General features: G+C 43.5%; 1 protein-coding gene across 6 annotated transcripts in view; it reads right to left on the bottom strand.

Moving 5' to 3' along the window:
* The window catches only part of KIAA1549 (KIAA1549 ortholog), a 159,134-nt gene extending 140,751 nt beyond the window's left edge, over positions 1-18,383 (bottom strand). For 5 of the 6 annotated variants that reach the window (XM_030040779.1, XM_030040781.1, XM_030040785.1 and 2 more), the window contains exon 1: positions 17,670-18,382. In XM_030040779.1, coding sequence (XP_029896639.1) covers positions 17,670-17,790 — 121 coding nt within the window. In that variant the 5' untranslated portion in view covers positions 17,791-18,382. Of the gene's footprint in view, positions 1-17,669 lie in introns of all 6 variants that reach the window. The other variant, XM_030040784.1, reaches the window with a different exon arrangement.

The raw sequence follows: 18,383 nt of genomic DNA, 5'->3' as shown, positions 1-18,383 counted from the left end.
TGGTCTCGTGGGTGCCATAAGGTGATGTTCTTGACACAAGAATGATGTTTCTCTACCTGAAAAATCAGCACCTGTATATTTCACTCGAGTTTGGCCTATGAAGAAGAAAACCCTACGTATTAAAGGACAAGCCATTGATACCATTTTTCTATCAAACATCAGGGAAATCTGAAAGCATCTTTAGTTTCATGCCTGCTCTGTAGAACTCAGTGACTGATGAAAAGCACTTTACCATATCAAGCTTGCGCCACAGTTTCCTTACAGAAGAGTAGTAAACCTGTATGCAATCCTTAAATCTTCCTCAGATGCAAGTCATATACCAATATTCCTACAACACAGATATGGGACCATGCAGCGGATTAAAAAAAAAAAAAAAAAAATGAAGCTATGAAAATCTGAATGCTCAATACAGTAACACTTCACAGCAAAGACTCACATTGGTGTTTCCTGTAGAGGAGGTTCCAAAAACAGCCATCTAAAACATCCATCTAAAACCAAAAAAAACTATTTAATAAGAAAATCTAATGAAACCTGGCATTTCCAACACTTGTAGCTTGCTTTAAAATGTCAGCAAGTTGAGATTTGTATGGTGCTCTTGAGCCTCCTGGGTTGGGTTTTTTTTTTTTTCCTCCTTCCTCTGCAAGGGATTAGGAAACTGAGAACTGGTCAGTTCTGAAACTGGTTTACATAAACCAGCCCTAATTAGAGCCCAAGTCTGCTACAGTCAGCATCATGAGAGAACTTCACATTTCTGAGTATCTCAAAGGCCATTATACTGCTAGACAGGATAGATAGAAAGATACACCTATTATTGATCTTCAAATAATTACAGAACAGAACCCATGCAAATTATCAGTGTCAATGAAGTAAAATATGACTAAGATTATATGTTGAAATACTTCTGGAAAATTTTCCTGCATTAGTTCTTAGTGTCAGTGCAAAATTTTATTATTGAAGCTAACTATGCAAAACAGCAAAAGGTCTAAAGCTTTTACACCATTATGTAGGGATATATCAGGAAGTCTGTTTTTCAATTAAAGCCTGTTCTGGCGAAAAAGTCATCCTCCATTTTAAGTACCACTGAGAATTGCAACACAGATTTTTTTTTTTAATTCAGTCCCAGAGATGCTTTAGAATTTTTAATGCTTCACATCTATGTGATACTTAAATCATAATTAAAGAAACCACAAAGGTGTCCCTTCCGGCTCCATACAAGATTGGAAAAACACAGTCTCTCTAAAGTGACCTACAATATGCACAGCCTCAAATGATACACTTCTATTAGTTTCTCCCTGATGAGGCTTCCTCTCCCCAAGACACTGTTCCACCATTAAGCCAACAGACAAAGAAAAAAGCGACCCGAATTCAGTACTATTCGGCTTTAAAAAGACCACCAAGACAAAAATAACAATGTACCCACTTACTCCATACTAAGAAACACGCTGGCTTATATTTTTCTCTAAAATATTTCAGTATCCTTTTCTGCTCCCAACGCTCCACAGTACCACAACATTCAGGAAGACGCCTGCATTTTCTACTGTAAGACACATTAGTTTGCCTCTGCCCAGTTTCCCTCGGAAGGGTCTGAGAACTGACATGCCACCATGCTGCTTGTCAACATCCCTGCTGCCCCTCCTGCTCTGGAAGGCAACACAGCAGGCCCTACACCATGAATTTAACTCTTCTGCTCACGGGAAAGATGCCCTCAGCAGCAGCCACCAGCAAGTTCACACTCATAAAACTTTGCAAAAGTCTCCTGGAACTGATGAGTGCACTCTCTACAAAATATTTTGTCTCCAGTGCTGACACACAGTGTTTCCAAATGCTGTCTCTCCCATGGTAATGTTGAATCAGGCAAGAAAACAAACATTTCCACTACCTACTTAACACTGAAGCCCACCAATTGGAATCTTGCTGTCTTGGATGATGCAGAAAACATCTAAAGCAGCAACTCTTCAGTAGGTTGACAGCATGATATATCATAGATACTTTCTAACCTGATTTCACTCAGGTGCTTGACATTTACCATTTCATATTGGGTCACCCAAATTTTAACTCCCCAAATTTTCTTGCTTTTCACACTGTCCTAGACAGCCTAGCTTGCCAAGTTAAGACCTCTGAGACCTCTAAACATGTATTTGCATTCGCCTCAGAATGCCCAGGGATGCATTCACTGCCCTATAGACAAGCACGGCTTGTTAGACTGGAATGAATTCATAGTAAGGGCCTGATTTGCACACACAGTAACACAGGTGGTTTTCTATTTGATATAGTGTAGAGAAATAAGAGAGCGAAAAATGCAATAGCAACACCGGTTTAGCCAGTACCCCAACTAGTCCTCCGGGACTGCAAAGCACAAAGCAGGCGCAGCGGCTCTCGCGCGGGGAAGCAAGCAGATGGAGGGAAGCCTAACGTGTTGGCAAAGCTTGGGGCTTGTGAGGCTACGCAGGGAGAGCGTACGCAGAAACAGCGTGAAGAATGGAACTGAAGTGCTCACATGGGGACTGAACAGTAAATCACTTTGATGGTAGGGCAAGTGTTGAAGCCAGTCCTAAACCAGAAGGCATCAACTGTAAAAAGAAGGATGTAGGGACCTACTAAAATGCATTAGCAAGAACAGTAGTCCTCCAAAGCTGTCAGTTAGAAAAGTGGAAATTCTTTATCTAGACAAATTATGGAGCTTAAACTTTCTATACAAAGTATAATATGACTGAAGACCAAGGAGACATCTTAATTCAATCATTCATACGAATATTTCCTTAAAGAAAAGCTTTTACTATGTACTCTCAGAGTTGAACTACTTAAAAATACAAAGATCCACTTTCCTTTCAGAAGATAAAACTTCCAGAAAGAGCAACAGTCATATAAAAACTACTAGTAAGTGAGTTCAAATGAGAAAGGAGTTGCTGTTAAAATGAAGGTTTCTCAATAGTAAGGGCTATTTAAGATCAAGCAAGTTCTAACCCAGTTGCTGCTTAACAAATTAATTTCAGAGTAAAATAGAGCTGTGATGCCATTCTGTCAGTGGCAGCTGTGTTTTGAAAGGTTCTTGCCACTCCCTTACATCCCCAGATACTCATTTCTGCACTCCAGAGGTGCCAATACAATTGTTTGCATGACTGTGCTCCAAGTTAGGGTTTCAAGACCTATCCCATTTAAAGGAGAAAACACAAACCAAAACAGTAAATATATCCCAATAAGGTACTGTTTTAAAAATACAGCCTATACAACAACCATCCGAAAAGCTGAAGTCACAAGCTAGGAGAGAAGTAACAGAAACATCTTAAATTGGATTTCCCCTCCATGGAATAACACAGAGCCACAGCTTCCTAAGAGGGAAAATCATTCACGTCTGGCAAGAGACCGCACTCCTGCTTTCTTCCTCCTCCCCTTTTTCCAAGGCTTCCCTTCCCCAACAAGAAAAAACCCCACCCATGCCTAATAAGTTCTACTCTCCTCCTTAAGAGCTTGGAAGAAGTATACAGAGCGCAAAACCAACAAAAGCTGGAATCCCATCTTTTTTTTTTTTTTTCCGGTTTTCAGTAGGAGGTAAGATGGAACTCCCTGCAACTTTCACTCCAAACAGAAATGTAGCAAAGAGGGTAGAATATATGGGGGAAAAGTAAGAGGAGCATTGGGGAAAGCACAGAACAGAACGTTGATACATTTGTTTTAAAAAAAAAAAAAAAAAAAAATCCCATAAAAGGACTTTCTTCCAAGAGGGAAAAAAAAGAAGAAGGAAAGGATTTGAAGTTTACTATGTAGAATAAAAGAAACCATGTTACCATGTTTTTGAAGTGAATCTCTTGGTTTTGTGCCTCTGTTTGAATAGGTATATGACAATTCAACATTCCAGACAAACAACATAAAACATTGATATGAAAAAAGGCTGAGCTCAGAAGACTAGCTTTGACTCTGTTATTGTTGTGTCTTCCAATTCAATATACATAACACCTGCTGTAATGTGTAAAAACAGAGGAAAATCTGGTGGGTTTACTTGTTTAAAATAGAAATTGATTGCTTCCTCAACAGCCCACTTACCAAAGCATGATTTTTATTTAGAAATGTGCCATTTTCCATAAACACCAACAGAGAATGTTCTGAGGAGGTCTGCAAGATTTTTTGGATGGAAAACAGGCTATTGATACGACTGTCAGAGACTACGTCATCCCAACGTATGCTACCCTAACTCAATTACATAGCCACTGAACAATTTCTGCATGCACACAAGTGTTTAATAAAAAAAAGTATTACACCTACCATGTTCTTTTCAACTTCTCGAATACAAAAAAAATCCTGCACATTGAGAAAAAACAAACCTGTTCCCCCAAAAGACTGTGAACAGGAGTTTAATGATGAGACATACAAGACATCTATTGTTAATGACATATCCCATTGGCTTTGATTTACTTGTCTTGGATATTCTTCCATGAAAGCAAATCAGCAAAATACCCAAACATTCTTTTTCAATAGCTTTCAAACAAAACTCCTATTTCAATATTTTCTTCCTAGCTTGAGATAACAGAGCTGCAATTTAAAAGCTCTAAATTCTTTAGACTGCAGGCACAGGATTTAATTCTTGACTCGACTTAACAGTTTTGCCTACAACATATTTGAAGCAGCAAGGAATCCAGTCCCAGAAGTTAGAAAGGATGCAGTAATGCTATTTCTCTTACACTGCAGCAACAATTCAGGAAGCATCAACAAGCTTATGACCTTAGAAAGTTTCCAGGCAAGATGAACCGTACAAAAGTTAGCACAATAAAAACACTGTAGGTTATAAAGATAGCTAGTCTAACAAGAGCTTTGATCATTTGGGTTCCCCATCTCTTAAGCTTCCCGTAGCAACCTGTTCTACTTCTTTCCTGCTGACAGACTATGTTCATGCTCCTTTACATTACAATAAAAAAAAAAAAAACACTTAAAGGCATTGTAGAATTACCAGAGTAAACCGGTATTAGATTACTGTATGATGTAGCTCCTAAGGTGAGCACAACAGAAACAGAACTTGAGGAAGAGGTCCCATTAAACTTTGGGAGAGTTCATACAGCCAAACCTGAACAGATAGTCTTCAACCCTTTATGCATTCTTCAATCATGAAAATAAACAATCTCATTTAAAGTTCTCCCCTCATCTCCCAAGGGTGGGAAAAAAAATAACCCAAAACAAACAAAACCAACCAAACAAAAAAAAACCCAAACAACAATAACAAAAACACCAAACCAACGAAACCAAAACACACACATACTAATACATTATGAGCACAAACCAGTACTACATGCCTGAGCTTATATGCATGTTCCACATAAACACCTGCTGTTCTGGGTGGTTGCTTTGACTGCCTATGACAAACTATATTTAACATGCACCTGTGCTTTTCACCTGTCCTCCTCCAAATAATTCAATCCACAAAGATTGATCTTAAACATTCAGAAAAATTCCAATAGCTATCATTTTAATTAATTCATTACTTTCATTCTACTGGTAAAATTGTCTTTTTTTTTTTTTCCAACTCTCTCAAAACTAAAAGCAACAAATCTCAAAATACATCCTCATAAAACCCAAGTCCACTAATTCACTAGAAATGTAACTTCTGAAATATGAGAAATGTAAGGAGGAGCTTGAAGTATTCACTCAAATCAAAATATTTGTCTTCATAAAGCATATTATCTGTTGCACCTGCATTTGGAAGATTTAAAATTTATATATTTTTCTGCTTTTAAAAATATCTAGAAAGCTATTTAACAACATATTTACAGGAAACAAGTTTGAGATGTGACCTCCAGGGTTGATAATATTTAGGAATGAGGGAAAGTACTGCAGAGTATTTTGGAAGTATCTTACCTAAATGACATGAATGTTTGTACTGAATACATGATACAACATAAAAGTTGCATTCTGTTCTTCAAGGGTGTATTTTCTTTCCCAATGTAAAAGAATACAACCATGCTAAACTGTCAGTGCAATCTCACACATCAGTAGCATATTTTAATGATGGCTTTGGCTCATTCAAGAAATACATAAAAACAACTAATCTGACTGTTGGTTTAGTAAATCTGAAAGAACCTCTAAGATTTCTAGAACTATCTTCACCTGACCTCAGTGCTTAACAAACTTCACATACAGTAAATAGCAGCAGTAAATGCTAAAGAATCATAAGGATTAATACTCCAGTACAGAAACTATGTTCGGTTTTGTTTCTAAGTTTCTAATGCTCCCAGGATTTTAAGAAGATTATACTTTCAAGTGACACTACTTGGAATCCAGTCAATTTAAAAAGAAGCAAAATGGATTTACATTCATTTCACATTCCTCAGCTATCCTAATCCTTCTGACAATTTTTACAGTTTTAAGAACCTGGCTGCAGTAGAAGCAGCAAAGTAACTACTCAGAGAAGAAAAAGTAAACAGACTAACAATTTATTTCCTTAAAAATTCCTTGCTTGTACTAATACTGGATAAAGTATTTCTTGACAAAACCTTGATTACTATGTTGATAAGCATTTATGTAATTTTTTTAACCAAGTTACTATAAAAAGCACATGCACTCTGGAAAGACAAAGGAAAAACTTTTTTTTTTTTTTTCTTCTTTCAGAGTGGAACAAATTACATCTTCTAAAAGTTGAATGTCAATGGCTGGAAGCCCAAATCTGTTTCATCTTTCAGCATAAGGACAGGAAGTAAGGTCACTGTCAGCTTCTAATTGAAAACATCGTCAAACCAGACTTCTGCTCTAGATCAGGATTTTGTTCTGTGACATGCAATTTCTATCCCAATATATCTCACAAGTTAGTCCCAATTCAGCACCAACTCCAGGTTTAAATACAGACATCCACTGGAGAAGTTACTTAATCAGAATCCAGTGTAGCTGATAAACAACCGCCTTCCTTCTATTCAAAAAGTAACATGATATTAGCCCAGAGGGGTCTGCTATATAAATGCTTGGAGCTTTGTCTCCAAATAATGCTGAACTGAATCATCGTGGCTTTGTGGTTGAGCAGTGCTTACTGCAACCTGCATACATGAGGTGGAATTTATTTACAATAGAATTACAGGCCACAGGAAAAGGTGAGACAGGCTCAACATCTAATCAAGTTCACACCCAACTAGAAGAAGAATAAACAGTCCTTGCACCATGCTGCAGTATCGAACAATTGCCTTTAAATGAGGAAAGAACTTTCACTTACAGAGTATCCACCAACTAGTTCCATACACTATTGGCTGGAGAGCAAACAAAAGGAGACCCTTCCTCTCATGTAAGAAATGATACCAGTTTGATTTTCTTACTCAGTATGAAAACACTCAATAGGAAATTCAGTCCAAAATGGTGTGAATTAAGAAAAAAGCGAGCTGAAAACAAAATCTGTAAGTGTATCAATACTACTTCAGAAAAAACATCTTTACCTGTATTGTCTACCTGTACTATGTGACCATTTATTTTCAGGTGCATTTACGGTTCTCAAATATATCTTACCAGGCACACAAGTTTTCTACTAAAACTGAGCCAAGCTACCCCTTTAGAAAATGCCTTATGCAAGTGCCTCAGTTTCTTCTGCGTAGCTCAAGGGCACGCTCTAAAGAGAGGATGCTCAAGTCAAATACACAGGGGAGCCATGGAAACCTCCAACTTAGCAGTATCAAGCAGCCCTCTTCTTACCACAGCACTTCTCAGCCTTCCACCATCAATACCCTAAGTCCATATGCCCAGTTTCACCCACTCCTACAGTAGCCCTAGCTCCTAGTGTGCTGTTCCTTATTTCAGTATCCTCCTGATCAAAGTTCCCATCCTCCCTCTCCCACTCACCCTGCCATACCAACCAATTTCAGATAAAGGGCACAAAGACAGCTCCCCGCTGTCTTAACTGTCCGGAAAAGCTTTGTCAGGACACACTTGCTGCAGGGCTGGAAAGCACTGCACACACCTGAGCAGCGACCAGCAAGCACACAGCTCTGGCCAGGACATCCGCGCTGCCCTCCCAGCGGGTACCACTCCGGTCAGGAAACTCGGCCACTTCCCAGTCACCAGGTGGGGCACCCGCTGTTGCTCAGCTGCTGAAGGACAGAAGCTTTGCATTCTCCCTTCAACCCAGACCCCAGCCATGTGCTGCACTGGCCAGCAGTACATACAACACAGGCAACTGAAAGATTTGGTCTACTGCTATTTATTTGCTCAGTCTCCCTATTATCTTGCATCACCTAGGAACTCTTCCTTCCACCATCCTTCGCTGAGGGCAAAGGTAAATCCTAAATTCTGTGCCAAGATGAACAAGTTCCCAGCCTGCCCAACTATATACATTTCATAGAAATATCAGTAAAGTGTTTTGAGCACTAACACTGCCTTTCTTTCCATCCCACCTGTTAGATATACAAATGCTAATAAGTCAGTTGATGAATAAAGGTAAGAGATGCAGAATCACATCCACGCCATTTACTTGTACCTGTCCTCTCAGTGATAATCTATGCAGTACTGTAAAATGCTTAAGAAACTGAACTTGCACAGAGACTAACAAAAAATTAGTGTGTTCCTCCTGCCCACTATTACTAAGGATAAAGTCACTATAGCAAGGATTACAAAATATTCTTTGAAACCTTACAAAACTGTTAAGCCTAAAATCAATCATTCAGAAGTTAGGAAGTATCATTACTAAGGCTACCTATGAAATCCTAATTCAGCTTTTCTCTGCATAAACATTATGACACAGTATTTAACAATACAACCACAAATTGTTTCCTCACTTGAACAGCACACCAAAGTTTTCAGTAACGAACAGGTATTGGCCCCAATGTTGCAGCCTGCACATAAATTACATTATTCGTAGAATCTCACAAAAACAGAATTGCAAAATATTTCAGGTCATCCATTCCATCCTTCTATACTGCTGTGGAATCACTGTTGCAATCCACTTCTGTTAGATCATTATACAAGCTGTTCTTACAACTCCAGTGACAGATTACATTATTGCCCCAAACCATGTATTTCAGGGTTTCATTATCCCCACTGTTACATCAGCAGTTAGAAAACCTGTCTTGTTCACTGCAATTCAAGTATTTTACTTCTCTTACACAACATAAACAACTGTTTATTACACTTCTCTTTGTATTTATCTTTTGTATGTTTGAATAAAGTCCTGTCCACCTGTTTTTCTGTTCTAGATTAGGCAACCCCAATATTTCTGTGATCTAACCGTCTCCAGTAGCTTGTCTCTTCCTTGAAGGACAAGGTCCCATACTAGACACAGCATTCTAGCTGGAGCTCTTCTGCCACTGAAGAGAATGAACAAGTTATTACAGAGGATATGCCAAAGACCATAACCCACGTGTTCACGAGATCCAGCACCACTGTGATCCTGTAGAATCACATTCTGTTTGTGATCCATGATAAACACCAGATCCCTTCATAAAGCACTGTTGCATTGCCCATTCCCCATCCTACAGCTGTGCAGGTTTTCTGCCCCATCAGTATGATACTATTATGCACATGCCTTACTGAAAAGCATCTGGATTTTCAGGCCCTTTTTCTATATTTCCAGCATTCCTCCTTCCTCCTCCCCTTACTTGCTGGTGAAGTTTAGCATCTTTCTTCTATTTCAAACCACAAGCCCAGACACATTGTCTTGACTAGATGGCTAAAGCCAATTCAAAAATATACACAGGGAATTAATTCATAGAAGAGAAGCCTCTCTGTATCAGAGAGGAGAATGGAAGAGGACTAAAAGGATTAGAAAACAGTTTGTGTGTGAAGAACAAGCAGGTAGGGGATGTAGGCTGAAACTGCTAAAACTGAAAGTGAGCAACAAACACCAGCAAACATAAACATTAGTACGTTTTATGAAGATTTGATTTTTAAAAAAAAAAATCAAACAAAATCCTACTACACTTTGATACAGCATAGTACATCTTCCCATCTACAAGGCTAGTTAGCTCTCACTAAAAAAGTCTTAATATGGTAAATGCATACTGTTACACCACCACTTGTTACTTTCTATTTCCTTACAAATAGTTTATTTCTTACACTTCTTTTCTGTGGATTCAAGTTTGGTAGACCGGTTTATCATCTGCTGAATCTTTATGATTCTAAAGACAAGAGTCTTTGGTTTTCTGATGAATTTTTCTTTTGTGCTCACTGCTATTGCATCTGAACACTTCATACTATTTTGAAAATCAAACAAGAAATTACATCTAAGAAATTACATTTTACAACTGGTGAAACTAAGAAACAAGCTCAAATTCTGAGTGCCTAATTTGAAATATTAATGAGTATTTAGAATTACAGACACAACATCTATTCAAGAACAGCTCCCCTTGACTTTTGGCTGAGTGCTTGCAGCTGCATTTCTGCAACACAGATCCCAGAGGTCTCATGTCCGGTAAATGAGGAACACACAGCTAGTGACCACCTGTGGGAAGCTTGGTTTAAGCAACTTGCTCGCATCACTGAAACTCTGCAACAGCAACACAATTCAATTGTCTAGGACAGCATTTAATTACATTAACAGTGAAACCTTTACTCAAACTTCCCTTCCCCTCACCTCATTGTGGTGGGTTGACCCTGGCTGGAAGCCAGGTGCCCACCAAAGCCGCTCTATCACTCCCCCTCCTCAACTGGACAGGGGAGAGAAAAATATAATGAAAGGCTCATGGGTCAAGGTAAGGACAGGGAGAGATCAATCGCCAATTACTGTCACAGGCAAAACAGATTTGACTTGGGGAAAACTAACTTAATTTATTACCAATCAAATAAGAGTAGGATAATGAGAAGTAACCAATTCTTAAAACACCTTCCCCCCACTCCTCCCTTCTTCCCACGCTTAACTTTACTCCTGATTTTCTCTACCTCCTCCCCCCGCAGCAGCACAGGGGGATGGGGAATGGTAGTTACGGTCAGTTCATCACACGTTGTCTCTGCTGCTCCTTCCTCCTCAGGGGCAGGACTCATCACACTCTTCCCCTGCTCCAGCGTGGGGTCCCTCCCACAGGAGACAGTCCTCCACGAACTTCTCCAACGTGAGTCCTTCCCACGGGCTGCAGTTCCTCACGAACTGCTCCAGCGTGGATCCCTTCCACGGGGTGCAGTCCTTCAGGCACAGACTGCTCCAGCGTGGGTCCCCCACGGGGTCACAAGTCCTGCCAGAAAACCTGCTCCAGCATGGGCTCCTCTCTCCACAGGGCCACAGGTCCTGCCAGGAGCCTGCTCCAGTGTGGGCTTCCCACAGGGTCACAGCCTCCTTCGGGCACCCACCTGCTCCGGCGTGGGGTCCTCCCCGGGCTGCAGGTGGAGATCTGCTCCACCGTGGACCTCCCTGTGCTGCAGGGGGACAGCCTGCCTCACCGTGGTCTTCCCCACGGGCTGCAGGGGAATCTCTGCTCCGGCGCCTGGAGCATCTCCTCCCCCTCCTTCTTCACTGACCTTGGTGTCTGCAGGGTTGTTTCTCTTACATGTTCTCACTCACCTCTCTGGCTGCAGTTTCTGTGCCCCAGCAACTTTTTTTTCCCTTCTTAAATCTGTTATCACAGAGGCACTACCACTGCTGCTGATGGCCTTGGCCAGCGGCAGGTCCATCTTGGAGCCGGCTGGCATAGGCTCTGTCGGACGTAGGGGAAGTTTCTAGCAGCTTCTCACAGAAGCCACCCCCGTAACCCCCCCCACTACCAAAACCTTGCCATGCAAACCCAATACACGCATTCATTTCACACCTTTGAACATCTGCTACAAAAGGAGCAAGAATCCTATAGATAACTTCTTCATTTGCTATCCAACACCCATTTCTCCCCAGAGCAGGATCAGTTTTGTACACTGAATGCAATGAGGGTCCTTTCTGCGTGTGAGTATGTGTATGTACAGATATTTACGTGCAGGTGCCTATATAGCTACAAATACAACCTATATGGATATACACTTTGTGATCGTGTGAGTATAGCTGTACCATAAGCACAGAAGTAGTTTAAAACTGTACAGGTTATTGTAACATCAATATTTCCAACTTGTTGATTTCAACCTTTGCAGTCTTCACATGCCACCACAATTTCTGTGGAGGAGATCTTCCAGTTTTTAAAACAAACTCTGAAATACACTTCTGTCACAAGGCTGAAACATGCACATTCATGAAATGTTCAAGGAGTAGCAGCAGATTATCATGCTCCTGGCTGAGAAGAGAAAAGGGCCAACACTCTGAAGCCCTGGGTTCTGTGCCAAATTCTGGAGAAAGTGTCCCAATGCAGTGGGCATACACCTCCCTGTTCCTAAATTCCAAGCTTGATGCTTTCAGTCACATCTCTTCCAGTCTTGGCTCAGTCCCTTATCTTCCCTACTTCTGATTCTTCCTTTCAACACTATTTTCTGGAAGTTTATTTTCCTTTTTTAAACCAAATCCATCTGTGTTTCCCAGTGTGCTTATCCTACTACCAGGCTGCACTGCTTATTTCTTCTAGGATTAATTTCTGCATTGCAGTTTCTCTCATCCACAGACCTATTTCCCCACTCCTGACCTAAGTCTTGCCTCCTAGTCTTCGTGCCCTGCCAGTTCCAGTTTCTTTCATCTCACAAACCCTCTTGCAATTTGTGTGTCTCTTCCCCTCCTACTCCTACAACTCCCAGGTTTCTGCACACATCTCATCAACGAGCAGAACAGTGACTGGAGAAGACCCATAGACCCTTCTCTTACTCCTGCTGCCTAACTAAATCCGAGTCCCATGCTGGCTCCTTCTGAAAGCCTTCTCTCCGTCTTCCCTCTTGGGCCTAATGCAATCAAGTACCACCACACAACACCACACCACAAGGTAGATGCCTGAGTTTCGCTAAAGAAAGTAAAGCACTCCATTACATAGCACAGACACATTCTTAAACAAAAGGCAGGCAGGTGCCAGGTCTCAGTCCTAAAGCTCAATCTGCTCCTACTTCTGCAGTGGTTTAGACAGACTTTCACAGGGAAGTCCAATATTTCACGTATCATTTTGAGCTACAGGAAGCACGCTTAGTACATCCGCCCAGGTGGCACATACGTGCCCTGGTCAGTATTAATAGGTAGGTGAGGTTCCATGAGAATAGGCTATATCCACGTTTTAGCAGACAAAAAAATGCATCTCTATCACAGCCATGCGTGCCTAAATGTGGTTGTTACAAGCTTTTGAAAAAAACCACTTTCAAAGCAGCAGCAGAGAAAACATCCCCTTCAGAGCAGACACAATCTGCCAAAGTTTAACTGCATGCTCCAAAGCATAAGGGTATTAAAGTTGTTCAGAAAAGAAGCTGGCAGAACTCAAAGCAGAAACCATTGTTTTCCTCTTGCTTCAACATCAGAAGTAGCTGAACTCTTTCAACTGACATTTTGCAAAGAAAAAAAAACGCTTCAGCCCATAGCAAAATGCACAATTTATAAAATTTCAATTGAAATAGTTAAGTTTGTTCTGAACTCCACTGCAAAGCAGTATTGTTTCTTACAAGCATCTTATAACATCTTACAGCTTTAATAAGAGCTAGCACAATCAGCCCAGTCTATCATTTTCCAGTATTTATTCTGTGCATTTTACATGCAATTACATTGATGTAATCAGTGATGTGAGTACTGCTGGTCACTGGTATCTTTTCCCCATCTCATGTGTTAGGAAGAAGACCCCACTAATCCATCGCTCTTAGGAAAGTTTTTCCCTTAGTCTTCCAAAACAGCTGTCTCCAATAACATCAACAGCTGAAAACACAGCACATATAGGGAGTGTCAATCAAATTTGTTATTGAGCTCATGTGTGTTTAGCAACCACTAAAGAAAAGCACAGAAATATACGACTTTTAAAGGGATAAAAAAAAAAGACATCATATCATGCATCTCCAGAGTGCAAAACTGGCCATGCTGACAAGGACTCCATGAAAACGTGATTCTTGCACGTGAGCCAAGAAAGAAATTAAGCCTGCATTGTTCATTTAATGTTACCATTTGACTTAACTTTGGGGTACTACGACAAAATTTAGAATACAACTTGTGCTATTTCCTGATGGCTTTTTACTTATACGTAGGTTCCCACGACACACTCTATTTAATAACTCTTATGCAATTAGTGTTATTCATGCTGTATGCCACAACGGGCCAGCCTGGAGACACACTAGTAGTTAAGGACATCATCCATAATAACTCTTACGCAATTAGTGTTATTCATGCTGTACACCACAATGGGCAAGGCTGGAGACTCACTGGTAGTTTAGGACATCAGCCATAAACAGATTTACTTTCAAATGAAGGAAAGCCATGTCTCCCACAGCTGAAGTGAGGCTGTATTATTAAGAAGTCTATTCTGCCTCACTTCTCTCCCAAGCAACTCCCCTCCCCACACACACATTCTCAATTGAGAAATAAGAACTGGGTTGTCAGAACCTGCCACTTACCACAATCATCAGCTTCCCAAGACCTCTTGGAAAAGATTTGTGCTGCAGCAAGAATCACTGCTCTTTAATGTGTCCAGTGCATGAAATCTATTACCCAAGGTAGGTCAAAGCTGTTAAACCCTACTTTGTTAAAGGCATGCTATATTTCAACTCCCAGCCCTGCCTGAGAAATCCAAGACCTTGCTTCACAGAAAACAAACGTCACTCACAAAACAGACACAACTGAACAAAAAGCTGCACTGTCCACTAGCTTGTTTAGCATTCTAACTTCTTGAAAGAACATGCAAACAAAAAACACATTTCCTCTGGCAAGACTACAAGTGTAGCTTGTAGACACGAGGCTGACATAAATAAAGCAAGCACAGCACAGAAAGCAGTCTTAAAGGGAATCCTCCAACCATATGGGTCTTCTGTGAAAATGAACTGGAAGCAAGCTTGACAAGCTGAACTGGCCACAAGAGACACGATGCCAACTCAAGTGTCTGCAACATACTCATGCAATTAAGTTGAATAAACAATATCCTGCAACTGTCCCATAAGGCAGCTACATCTGATTCCTTGCCTGACCTCCACAACTTCTCTTTGGTCCTTGAGTCTCTGAGGAAACTCACTGCAGACTTTTCCGAATCTGGCACATAGCTCTCCTCTCTCCCATGAAAACAGCGCAGCAAGACAAGATAAATCCTCCTGATTGTCAGTGCGGGAGTTGCACAGATTGTGCAATGGAACAAAAGCAAAAACACAGCCTGGGCTGAGCAGTAAGACGTTCACAGAGCCTGACCAAAGCCCTAGTTCACAGAGGTGCTCAAATGCATGCCTACCTTTAGCACACTAGCAGCCTATCCACATACTAAGAGTTCAGCATCTGCTTAATTGTGGAAGCTGAAGCCCTGATTCAGCAACATGTGACTTCAGGGGGAGCTGGATCAAGCATTCCAAAACCCAAGTTGATTTACTACTAAATTTTCTTAAGTACTGACATTCACTTCGCTATTTCAGCTGCAAGCAAGTGGCTCTCTAACAGCCATTCCACTCTTACTGTATGCCTCTTCTGCATAACTCAAAAGCTGTAGGAGCTTGTTCTTACTGTTCCTAAACTGGTCAAGGCCAAATGGCACTGAAAAGCAAATGAACTGCACCCAAGAGAGATTCGCAGGGAGTTGTAAACCTGTTAAGCAATTAAGTGAATGTTGTCCAAGCCTACCGCTTGTATGACCAGTACACATCTCTTCTGTTTCACACCACCCATCATACCATCAAAACACTTCAAGGCTAAAGAAAAGATTAGGATAAAGGCTGTGTCCTAATTTTTTAAACATTATGGGCCCAAGACAGAGAAATCGCACCCCTGTCATGCTTTTCAATAAAGCATTTCACCTTAACCAAAAAGGAACAAAATATTCTTGTTCTCTGCACCCTGCAGTCTTTAAATCTCTGCAATCAATGGACCATTTCTGAGATGCCTATGAAAAGCATCCTCTGAAGAGCAAGTTTGCTCTTAGTATGCTAAAGTTCATTGTACATGATTCACATGCCCAGTGGAAAGAGAAAACATAGAGGACTCACAAATCAAAACAGCTTGAAGGCTCCTGCCCTAGACTGAGCAGGAAAGCATCGCTTTGGGCGAGATCTGTTGTCTCTGAGTGCTCTCTTCCAGCAGCCCAAACACCGGCTAAGTTACATAATACTTCTACTGCTGTTTTTAAGTTATACAAGAATGCACAGCAATCACACAAAAGTTTACAGAAATCCACAGCAATATTTAATTAAGAGCTACTATGTATTGGACAAACAATTAAACAAAAGCCTTCACTGCCTTACTATGAAAATCTAGAAAAAGAAACCCAGCCATTACATGAACCTCAAAGAGGCAAAAAACCCCAAGCAAATCTCCAGCTTACAAACCTACTGCCTTGCCACTTCCTATTTGTATGCAAAGCCTGTTCTATTTAAGAAGAAGAATCTCTGAAGCTTACTAGAAATTATCAACTTTCGCCTAGGCTGGAAATGGAACATCTCTTGTTGGCTAAAGGGAGGTGGAGCAGAGCATAGCTTCCCTGAAAACCTAACCAGTCACCAACAAAACACAAACTACTTCCTGAAGTGGAAATTAAGTATTATTAAAAAGATAAGCATGTTTTATAACACCAAGGCTTCTTAAGCACCCAACAATAATCACCACGATTCTCATGTTTAAATAAGAGTCAACACTAGTTGGTCCACTTCATGAAATAGGTTAATGGAGGTTCTTATCATTTCTACCACTTACCAACAACTTATTGATGTTGATAAAAATATATTACTTTATACCTGTCTTCTACCAAAAAAAAAAAACCCCTATAGTCACAGCAAAATTGTCCCTTTCTATGAAAAAGTAGTTGCATTTTTTTTAAAAAAGTATTAAAGATAAACCACAAGGTGCTATGGGAGCAGAACCGAACGAGACATCTTTGTGATTAAACTGTCTGCTTAACTAAAGACTAATTTTGGTGCCTAGAGCCACTAGAGAAAAGAGAGAAAAAAAGGGGGTCACCAATTCCTGGCTATTTTGAAGTATCTACTGAACACACCACCCCCTGAAGCCCGAACGGTTCTCTCCACGCACAAGTCGTGCCCCGGCTGTGCCTGGAAAGTAGCATTGTGCGTTTGGAGGGGCTCCCACGCTTCCTAACTTGAACGGCGAAGGCGAACCAGGCTGCCCTGCACCCCGCAGGTGCCACCGCCGCCTGACAAACGGTACCCCCAAACGCCCCGGGCACTCCGAGAGCCGCAGGCGGGGGGAGAGGGGAGCGGGCGGCGGGACCACCGCTCCGGGCGACCACCGGCTCGCACAGAACACCCCGCACGCCCGAAACACCGGGTCCCCCGAGAGGTCCGGGACGGGGCTGCCAGCAACACCCCTCCCCACACCGGTTCTCTCCTTCGCTTCCACGCAACGGCTCCAACACCAGCCCGCCCCCCCCCCCGGGGGGGCCGGGGCTGCCCACGGCGAAGCCCCCGGCCCCACGCCGGAGCGGAGGCGGTTTGGCTGCGAACAATGCGCGCCTTTTCTGGCGGAGCTCCCCAGCAGCGCCGCGCGCAGAGGCGGCCCCCGCCCGCCCGCCGCATTGTTACCGGCGCTCCCGCCCCCCCCCCCCCCCCCCCGCACGCGCCCGCTAACGGACACCGGCGCGCGGGGCCGGCTGCCCCTCAGCAGCGGCGGCCGACACCCCCCCCCCAGCCCCTCACGGCACGGCCCCGGCCCGGCACACCTGCCGCGGCCCGGCCGGCCCCGCGGGCCCCCTTTGTTCCCTTACCTGAAGCGGGCGAGCCCCGCAGCGCCGGCACGGCGAGCAGCAGCGGCAGCAGGGCTGGCAGCGCCGGTCGCCACCGCGCCGCGGCCGCCGAAGCCACCACGAAGCGTGTCATCCCCTCCATGGCACGGTACGGCACGGCACGCCGCGGCCCGGCGTCAAGTCATCGCGGCGCCCCGCGTCCCGTTTCCCCCCCCCCCCCCCCCCCCCCCCGCGGGCTGAAAGGGCTGGGCGGGCTCGGCGGCTCCTCCCGGGCGCATCCACCGGCGGCGGCGGGGTTGGGACGCCCGGGGGCGGGGGGGCCTCCGCAGCCCCCCCCCTCCCCACGCCCACCCCGTGAGGAGTATTCACGGGGGCAGCGCCGCGGCGCCAGCCGCCTCCCAGAAGCGGCGGGGCAGGAGCGGGGCAGCGGGGCCCCGCAGGGCCCGCGAGCGGCTCGGCTCGGCTCGGCCCCCGGGCGGGGAGGCGGAGGGCAAACCCCCGCGCTGCGGGGCAGCGGGGGCTCCTCGGCCAGCCGCGGCGCTCGCCCGGGCGGGCGGCTACGGCCCTTCACGTGGGGGAAGAAGGAGCCGGAGGGGGAGGAGGAGGCGGCAGCAGCCCCGACCCGGCCGCCCGGCGCTCGGTCGCTCGCTCCCTCCCTCCCTCCCCGCCGGCGACGCGCTAAGCCCGGCGGAGGCCCGCCCGCGGCGGCGAGCGCAACGGGGCCGCCCGCCACCT

Source organism: Aquila chrysaetos, chromosome 17 (assembly GCF_900496995.4).
Source record: "Aquila chrysaetos chrysaetos chromosome 17, bAquChr1.4, whole genome shotgun sequence".
In the NCBI taxonomy this organism is placed as follows: Eukaryota; Metazoa; Chordata; class Aves; order Accipitriformes; family Accipitridae; genus Aquila; species Aquila chrysaetos.
Note: the sequence above shows the minus strand (reverse complement) of the source record. Positions and strands in the feature narration are given on the sequence as shown.